The following is a 10,195-nucleotide window of genomic DNA, read 5'->3' as shown; positions in this document are numbered from 1 at the left end:
TTTCTTTCTTTCTTTCTTTCTTTCTTTCTTTCTTTCTTTCTTTCTTTCTTTCTTTCTTTCTTCCTTCCTTCCTTCCTTCCTTTCTTTCTTTCTTTCTTTCTTTCTTTCTTTCTTTCTTTCTTTCTTTCTCTTCCTTCCTTCCTTCCTTCCTTCCTTCCTTCCTTCCTTCCTTCCTTCCTTCCTTCCTTCCTTTTTTTTATTGGTATCAGGGATGGAACCCAGACCTTGTACTTGCCAGACTAGTGCCTAGGTTGCTGAGCCATCTCCCCAGCCCCATTCTGCATACTTCAGAAGAAAACTCCAGACAGATTTTGGAAAGTGTTGCCTGGAGGAACAAGTTAGTTTCTCATGGACTGAAGCGTCAGATAGACACAGGTCTAATAAAGGACATCTCACTACTCAGTATTCTCCGAGGTGGCCTGCTATCCACAACCTCCTACTGGAAAACTGCATACCCAGTAGGTCCTATAATCCAGGAAAAATAAGACTGTTCCTGGAGCTAGCTCCAAAACCACCTCAGACATTCTCAGCCTCCAGTGATTTTATAGCTCCTCATGTTGTACCTTGTGGACAATACAAATCCTGAGGTGTTGCATTTTGGATCTGAACAACCCCCAGAGTCTTGTGCTCAAAGGCTTCTGGAAAGTGACTGGATTATGGGGGCACTGTGCTCCGAGTGGACTGAGCCACTGATGGTTCACAGCTAAAGGTACTACTGCGGTGGGTCTTGGTTGGCACCATGTGCTAGTGGTGGTGAGCCTTTGGAGTCCACAGCTCGCTGGCTCTTCCCTCCCTCGTTGCATTCTGACCATCAGGAGCTGAGCAGCTGGCCTCGGCCATGGCCATGCTGTTCCAGCATGATTTTTCTGCCTTGGAGGAAGCTTATGAACTGAATCCCCTAAGTCAGGAGTCAAATTAAAACTCTCCTCTTTACTTTGTGGTTGTCAGGCATTGTTTCCCCACAACAGAAAAGATAACAAATAAATATGAGGATATTATTTAGTACTTAGAAATTAAGGGATATCTCTAAGGTATGGAATGAGGTTCTGTGATATTAGTTTGAGAGTTCTTTAATTTAGTTAAGAAACAAGAGGGTATAATGACAGAATTTAGAAAAGCACAGATTTTAGCATAATAGTGTAAGAGTGGAGCTATTCCAAGTCACTCTGAAAAAATACTCACAAAATGTGCCATTTTGCTCAGAATAGGCAATAAGATTAAGATTAGAGGAAGTACAAGAAGCTGTCCCCTTTAGTATAGTGGCTAAGAACAAACACCCTATGTGTGCCTCTCATTCCCCTGGAGGATAAACCCACAACCTCAGGAGACAGAATAAGCCAGCTTCTAATGGTAGTGATAAAAGACCAATGCCTGGTGATGGTACTTAAAGTTATTATTCCAGCTAAAACCAACTCATGCTAGAAAGCACTCAGATATATTCCTTAGGAGGATGCTGTATAATTGTAGTGACTTTTATAAGAATGGGTGAGATGATGGAATATTTATACAAAGGGAAGAGTTGCAAGCTTTGCATCACATGATCTACAGAAATCAATCCAAGTTTGACCCCCAGCATGCCATGCCAGCCCCTGGGGCATGCTGAGATGGCGATTGAGACTGGGCATGGTGGCGCACACCTGTAATCCCAGCACATGGGAGGCTAAACACAGGAGGATCACTATGAGTCCAATCTGTGTAATGAGACCCTGTAGACCCTATACTAAATACATTTTTAAAAAAAGAAATCATCCCAAAATGGACCATGAACCTAAGAGCTAATTCTACAAAACTATAAAACTTTTATAAGAAAGAAAGAAGGAAATAGAGAAAGAAAGGAAGGAAGGAAGGAAGGAAGGAAGGAAGGAAGGAAGGAAGGAAAAGAAAGAATGGAAGTATTTGTGTCCTTGGTTTGGTAAGGCTCTTACACAACACACCAAAACATGAGACAAAAATGATACATTGAACATTGTCACAATTAAGAAACTGATGAACCTCCAAAGGCATCATCCAGAAATAAAATGAGCAGTGGCTTCTCAGCACTTGCAGCTCGTGCTTCTGGTAAAAGGATTTGTACCCCACCATATAAGGAACCTCTACATGTTTATAGTCGTACAAAAAGTTAATCAAAATGAGCAAAATATTTAAATAGATATAGCAACACAAATGACTAAGCAGAATATCCAAAGATGCTCAGTGTCACTGGCCGTTACTTCAGTGCAGGCGAAATCCACCATGAGGTGTCACCTGATGTCTCTCAGCGTGACCGTACCAAGTGCTATGAGGCTGCAGATGAAGGGGACTCTCACATATGTCTGGTGGCAATATAAGCTAGCCCAACCATCATGGAAAGTAGTTGAAGGTCCATCAAAAAGTTAAAACCCAGAGCTAATGTATGACCCATCAGTGGTAGTCCTGGGTAAATATCTAAAATAAAGGCAGTCAGCATACAGACCAGACATTCACAGCCCCGTGTGTATTATTCACAACAGCTAAGAAATGGAAACAACTGAAATGTAAATGGAGACAAAAAATGGGAAATATACACAGTTTGGACTATTATTTGGCCATGAAAAAGATGAAGTTTTGTCAATGGCGACAACATGAATGAAACAGGAGATCATTATGTTAGGTGATCCGTGCACAGAAAGGGGAACCATTTTATCTCACTCTACTGTGGAGTACTGGCAATGCTGACCTAGAAGCTGGGATAGAATAGTGGTTGCTGGAGGCTTCAGGAGTATAGAGGAAGGAGGTAGGGAGAGGGATTGATCAGGGGGTGCAAAGGTGCAGTTAGACAGGAGCAAGTAGGTCTGGCCTGGTGTCTTGCGGGAGGGGGACTGTGGAGTAGGGTAACCTACTCTGTATTTTGGAAAGCTAGAAGAAAGGAATTTGTTTTTGTTCACTGTAAAGAAGTGATCGCTATTGGAAGAGATACGTGTTCAACTTGATTTTCATATTGGCAGTGTATATGTCTCAGATTTGTACAACATCCCATAGGGGCATTCCGTTTTCCTGTTTTCCACATCAGTTAAAAATACATTTCACTTCAATAAAAATCACAATGAAGTGTCACATTCACACCTTGCTGGATGTGGATAAGAAAGACAATGTTTAGTGCTGATAAGGATGTGGGGCCTCTGGAACCCCCATAATAGGTTGTGGTTGGGGAACTGGGTGGGAAAGGTACAATTTTCAGTTAGAAAACAATTGTATTGTTTTCTAATTGAAATTTTTAAAAATGTATTTGGTACAGGGTCACACTATGCAGCTCAGACTTGTAGTGAAGCTACTGTTTTTAGCTTCCCACCACCATGCCTGGTCTCGGTGGCCAGAGCAGCACTCTTAGGGGTGGACCAGCACGGCATGTGGTGCCGGGGATTGAACCCCAGTCCCTGCACTTGCCTAAGTAGGCACTTAGTGCACTAAGCTATCTTGCTGGCCCTGTTTTCTAATTGATTTGAAAATCTCGATTTTTCCAATTAGAAAACAGATTGTTCTTTCTCTAGGACATTAACCTTCAAGGTAGTGTAGACTCCCCACCCTGGGCTTCTTCTCAGACAAATGAAAGCATAACCACACAGAATCCATACACAAGCATTCACAGCAGAATCACTGTGTGGACACAAGCAGAAGCACCTCAGACGGCCATCATCAGGTGGGCGGGAGAGGCCCAAGCTGCAGGAGCCTGAACCACTGAGAGGGACCATGGTGGCAGGCACGCGCCTCCAACACTCCAGCTGAACAACAGGAGTCACAGACCAGACTCATGTATTATCTGATCCAAAGTATGCAAAAGATCCAAAAAGTGCACATCTGTAGGGATACACACAGAACAGCTTTCCATGAAGGTAGGAATCGGAATTGACTGCAAATGGGCAGGAGAGATCTTGGTTTTGGTGATGGAAACATTCTAAAATTAAATTATGCTAGTGTCTGTACAATTTTATAAATGTACTAAAATATATTATTATTATTATTATTGTTATTAGCATGCCAGGGTTTGCTATGTTTCTCAGGCTGATCTTGAACTCCTGGGCTTAAGCAGTCTTCCTGCCTCAGCCTTCTGAGTAGCTGGGATTCTAGGTGTACACCGTTACAATGAGGGTTTGAACTAAAATGAGTGAATTGTATACCTGAGAATAAGTGGAGCTTACTTTGCTGAACTGTATCTCAGTAAAGGTGCTTTACGAATAGGAGTGAGCCTCTTCTTTCATGTTTTAAGAATGCCATTTAAGCTGCACTGGAGGCAGGCTGGCCCAGAGGGACCTGGGCACAGACAACACCAGCAGCCCACTGGCACTGGCTTTTGTTTTCATCCTGTCGTCAGACTTTGTATTACATAAGAGTTGTGTTTAATTGCCAAACCTTGCAAAACCAAGAAGTAGAGAAGATAGCACAGCATAAGCCCCTTGTGCAGACGCAACAGGGCGGCACCTCCCCACTTCCTCTGCCCACAGGCCTGCGCCCCTACAGAGCATGACATCCTCATCTGAGCATCTTGTCCTACAACCTATCCCTAATGGAAACAGTGGTCCTAAACTTCCAATGCAAAAGCTATCACCACAGCCTTAGTCTGCCAAGTCCTCCTCCCATAGCCCAGAGTCTGGCAGCCACTAGGTACAGCCCCATTCTCTGGTCTCCATCCCTGTGGTACCCACGGGCATCATTGGGCACCACCAAGGGGATGTCCATTCCGTGCTTGCCCTCCTGGCTCCCCAGCTCCCAGGTCTCCTCACCCTGCCCCTTCCCCAGCCCTTGCCCTACTGTCCCCTCCTCTCCGCTCTCTTCCTCTCAAGTCCCTCTCCCCACAGACAGCAGCCTTCCCTTTGCCACACTTGCTTCTCTCTTTGTATTTTGCCTGGAATCTGACCCTACCATTTGCTCCTAACTAATGTAGATGTTTTAAAAAAAATTAACCAGCCCTTTTAGTTATCCTTGGAGAATGATCGGTCTAGTTAATGCAGTCCTAGTGCAGAAGTCAATACTATTTTTTTTTTTAAGAATTAGGTCAGTTTGTCTGCTTTATTGTTTTTTTTTCAGAAACTGTGTTTCTTGTGTTTACTCCTCTTGGCTGTTTTCTGTTTCAGCATGGACCTTCCATTTCCCAGAATCGCTCGGCTCTGATCCCCGGCTGCTGAAATGGTCTTCTGTCTTCCGCATCTTCCCTCTTTGTAAGTTTTATTACAATGTATTGCATACGGATCACTTGGTGTGCATTTTGCAGAGCCATTTCAACATTCTAAAGTTGTGCAAGGGGCCGGGGAGATGGCTCAGAGGAATAAGCGCTTCCCTGGCAAGCACAAGGACCTGAGTTCAATCCCTGGTTCCGCAAAAATAAATAAATAAATAAATAAATAAATAAATAAATAAATAAATATGTGTATCCATTAACTACAGGAATATTTCCTGAATTTTATTTTCTTTTAAAGCGATTCTAATCATGCATTATTTCACCATCTTTACCTGATAGCTATGCACTGTCTTCTCCCATTAATCCTTTCTACCATAGATTTGGCTTCTGCTTGTTTTCTTACTCGTCTTCATTTTCCACATTTTGTTTTCTGCTGTGAATTTCCCAATGCGCTTGCTCACATTTCCTAAATTATGATGTCTCTCATTTCACAGGTTCTTCTTGGTTAGCCACTTTATTCCTGAAGTATTCTGTTTCTGACTTGTAGTGCGACTCAAAGGCTAGAATCCTTATTCCACAGTAAGGAATAATTCTCATGGGACTTGTGTTCAAGTGTTGTTTAGTTATTTCCCATAGTCAAAACATTGTTTTTTTGCTCATCTTCAACTTTTTTCTTGTGGCAAAGCTATATAGGGTTAAAACTTTCCCTTTTTGCTCCACTTTACAAAGTGCCTGAGGAGAGATTTATAAATAAGCCTTTCTGGCCTTCTCCCTGGACATTACCCTGAAGGACTCAAATGTGAGCCCATCTCTTAGCTGGACCAAAGCAGAGAGGCTTCTACATCTGGCCACATTTCCCAGGCCACTGGCCTGGGGTCCTGAGCGAACTGTCCTCTTCCACGCTGTGGAACTGTCCTCTTTCATCTCTCTCAGGACAAGTCTTTCAGCACCACCCTGTTGCTGTGGGCCTTCTCTCTCTCAGGCTCAATTTGCTTGCTGGACCCAGTGGCCCCTGCAGGGAGCTCTGTCCCTGAAAGGACACCCGAAGCACTCTTCTGAGACCTCAGGGTACTCATAGAGCTTGCTCAGAACTCTCAGTGCCTCCTGGCCCTTGCCTTGACCTCAGGTGATTCTCTTCAAGGCACGAGGAGATGTCTGAGACACAGTGGCTCCAGTTTCTGTTCCTGAAATGCTTGTCTGCTTCTGGGAATAACATCTGCCAGCTGTGTCGCAGTTCTGTGACTGTTATTCAGTCACAGGGGCTGTCACCTCCCACATCTGCACATCTGCTCTCTGTGCTGGCCCCACTGGTCCTGTGGTTCCAGTCCCTGCCCACCACCAGTGGGTTCCTAGAGCTGCTGAGAGTCCCCATCACCCAGTTTTCTTGCCAGTGTCATCTCCACTGTGCTGTTTTTTGGCCACCTGATGTCTGCTCTCATTTCAGAAGAAGCTCAATGTCACCAAAACCTTGCTACTAACATGCCTCCACCATAAGGCCAGCTCTATGTGTACATTTCCAAACACATGTCAATCAAAATGGAAATTCATTTCTTTCTTTCAAGCTTAGCATGGAGTCTGTGCTCAGTGTCTGTGGCCTCTTAACATTAACAATTTTCTTCCTGAACTGCTTTATTAAAATTTCTGCCATAAAAAATGAAGAGTTATGAACATATTAGAACAGACTCCCATACAAGCCTCTCTGTGGCTTGGGGGTCGGAGGGCCTCCTCCTTGGGCCTGTCGCTTCCCTCTCCCTCGTGGGTCCCATCACAGGCTTCTCCGCAGGTTCAGGCAGTCATAGCTGGGATGTCCCCACAGATGACTCATCTCCTCAAGGACACCTTCCTCACAGCACACTCTACTCTGCAATCCCATGGACTTGGCAGTTTCCAAGGTGACCCCATGCTGGTAACTACTTCTCAGTTCCAGGCATATTCCCCAAGCAACACCGAAGACACAACTTCGATTAAGGAAGACGAAGTGGCATTTTCAAGCCTGAGATCTGAATTGAGAATTATTACTGAATGATTTAGCCTAGTAGAGATAAACAAGGCCAGCTGAGAGACCAGGATGGGCTCCCGGATCACCAGCCCCAAGTCTGGCTCAGAAGCTCGGGAATGGCAGAGCTGCCCAGAAAGCTAAGCAGAACCTGTTGATCATGAAATCCCAGGGCAGTGCCAAGTCATCCCTAGCATCCTGTAGGTGGGAATCTCTGCAGGTTCTCAGGAGATGTGGATGGCATAACCGGGAGGAAAGGCCACGCAGAGCCACGCTTCTGACTTCCCACAGCTGTCTGCCCTGCGTCTCCTAGAGACACAGGGCACTCTTATTTTTGCTTTTATCCTTTCCTGTTTTTGTTCAGCCCATGTTGCCCTACAGACTGCTTTTTCCTGGCCCCTTCAGCCCACACTTCTTTTTTTTTTGTGGCCAGCTCAGCCTGCCCTGGGTGTGGGGCTGGCACAGCATGTGGTGCCAGGGATTGAATCTCAGTTCCCTGCACTTGCCTAAGTTTGCCTGACCAGGTGCTTTAGGCCGCTGAGCTATCTCTGGGGCTCCACCCCACACTTTTCGAATAAACTTTTAGCACCATTTTTGGTTTTCTTCATCCAATTCTTTATTCAAGGCAAGAGGGACCTGGAATTACTTTTATCTAAGACTAGGGAATACTCCCTAATGACAAATTCATCTGCTGCCTGGGGAAATGCTTATTTAGTACTACTAACAAATGAATCTCACATTGAGATTCTTCCTCCTGAAATCCCTCTTTCTAGTCTCTGCACTGTCCTTAGAAATTTCCTCCTCTATGTAAACAGGATGTTCTAGATGAGTGGAAGGGACCCTGTGCCCTCCTGTGCTGCCAGTGAAGCCACTGAGGGCTAGGAGAACCGGTGTCATTCATTTGCTGATGTCCCAAGGAATCAGAGTATAAAACCAAGGAGGAAGCAATGATTATCATGAAAAAAGAACAGAAAAAATTCCAACCTCAGAGGCAGAGCCGCTGAATCCCGACCTGTGTTTATGTGGCCCACTGACAAACAGCTAAGGGCTTAGCTCTTTCGAGATTGGGAACTGAGAAGAGCAGTGCAGCTGGGGCTGCCCAAGGCTGCAGGAGACAGTGACACTCTTAGCAACACCAAGTGTCCCTTTGCCTCTTTTCTTCTTTCGGTGCCACCACCAGTAAAGTAAGAGACCAGTGTGTGGATGCCCACAGTCTCATCAAGTCCATCTAGCTACTGTACCCAGGCAGGGTGTGCAGCACTCCGGGCAGTTCTGTATTCTTCATCTATAAAGGCAAAGGTCAGATATTTTGCACTTGATGCTCAAGGCCTATGATGCTTCGGAGGCCTGAAGCACACTGAAGTGCTCATGCTTCACCCTACGAACGGATCATCTGTGTGACAGAAGAGCCAGTAATGAGCCGCTCGTGATGAGAATGGAAATGATATTTTAAGAGCAAATTTCATGGAAAGGATATTGCTGACATATTTAGCAGAGTGGCATTAACTCAGATTTCCTTCTTCAGTTGGGAGCAATCCTGGAAGGAGGTGGGTGATTAACTTTAGAAGGAAACGATTTCCCCAATGGCATTAGGCATCATTTGAGAAACAAGGGTGTGACCCATTGCACTGTCTTCTCAGAGGGATTCAGGGCTTGAAGCAAGATGGCACCAGTTTTGTAGACGATAAAACATACAAATCCATGGGGAAAGGGAGTGTGGCTCTCACAGTGGGGATCTCATTGGCCCAAAGGAATTGTGAATTGCACAACCTGTAAAATGAATTCATTTGGAATTGCTATGTGTATATTATATTCTGCTGATACTGGTTGAAAAGACATTTATAGCTGGTAAAATGCTTTGCAAAGTAAAAGTGCCCACACAGTGTCAGCGAGCTTTTACCTGATACAAAAAGTCTAGCGCTGTTACTCTGCCTGGTCTCTCCAGTGTATCTGTGCCGCGTGATACAGCGGTAGTTATACAATCCATCTTCGTTCTGTACATCTTTAATATACAAGGCTCCCGTGGATGTGATGAGAAATCTAGATCCTGAAACAGAAAGAAAGAGTTGCTCAGTTAAAGTGGGGTGGACGCAACCCAGGCGGTAGACAATATCCTTGAGGAATTTATTGTCTTCTGAAGAAAGCTATTTTCAAAGGCTGCAGTCAGGTATGTTAGTTAAGGACCTAACCCCTTCCCACTTTTCAGCTGGCCCAGAGCAGAGCATTTTCACCAGTATGATCCACGGGAAGTACACACTTAGCAAATGCAATCTCACAGATCTGTGTTTGGCTCACGTATTTATCTTATGACAACAAAGCTGGCGCATCGTTAGTGTGCAGCTAACTTGGCAGATTTCCACGAATCATCACCTACTTCTTAGAAAGCAGCACATTAAAGGAATATAAATGTCTCTGCATGTTTCTCTTTCATGAAAGTATACACTTCTGCCTTGATTTGAAAGATTGCAATAAAGTCACCAAAGTGTTAGATTACAAAACACTGAGCTATCCACAAACGTCACAGGACAGGCTGCTTTAGTGCCTACCAACAACCACACCACCACCAACAATACCAACATTTAGTGTTATATTTTAGAGCAGAGGTGGACTTTTCCTATACTCAGGGTTTTAGACGATTTTGCTATTATTCAATAACTGATTTTTAATGTGATTGATAAAATAGTGGATAAAAATATTTTCACTCAGGGGGAAAAAAAAATCCATGCTCAGCTCTTCCTCCTGTACCTCAAGCACAGAACAAGTTCCCTAGTGTACACATTTCTAGTTGTGCAGAAATGATGACCATTCACATCAAATTTCAGTGCTGGTTTAAGAAGTATGAAGATTTTGTTTTCCATCTGAAAACAGAAATGTGTAAGGATAATTTTTCCCTATTTCATTGCAGTTCTAGGACGCAGCAAATGAAGACATAAAAGGAGCCTTTAGAGCAACTGGTTTTGCCTTTTTTTTTTTCTTTCTTTCTTTCTTTCTTCTTTCTTTCTTCTTTCTTTCTTTCTTTCTTTCTTTCTTTCTTTCTTTCTTTCTTTTTTTCTTTTTCTTTTCTTTTT

General features: G+C 44.0%; 1 protein-coding gene across 1 annotated transcript in view; it reads right to left on the bottom strand.

Moving 5' to 3' along the window:
* Dscam (DS cell adhesion molecule) overlaps window positions 1-10,195 on the bottom strand; it is a 643,291-nt gene that overhangs the window by 277,041 nt on the left and 356,055 nt on the right. Inside the window, exon 4 of the mRNA XM_004631794.1 lies at window positions 9,028-9,174. Within this exon, the coding sequence (XP_004631851.1) occupies window positions 9,028-9,174 (147 nt within the window). The remainder of the gene's footprint in view (window positions 1-9,027; window positions 9,175-10,195) is intronic.

Source organism: Octodon degus, unplaced genomic scaffold (genome assembly GCF_000260255.1).
Source record: "Octodon degus isolate 3935 unplaced genomic scaffold, OctDeg1.0 scaffold00045, whole genome shotgun sequence".
Classification (NCBI taxonomy): Eukaryota; Metazoa; Chordata; class Mammalia; order Rodentia; family Octodontidae; genus Octodon; species Octodon degus.
Note: the sequence above shows the minus strand (reverse complement) of the source record. Positions and strands in the feature narration are given on the sequence as shown.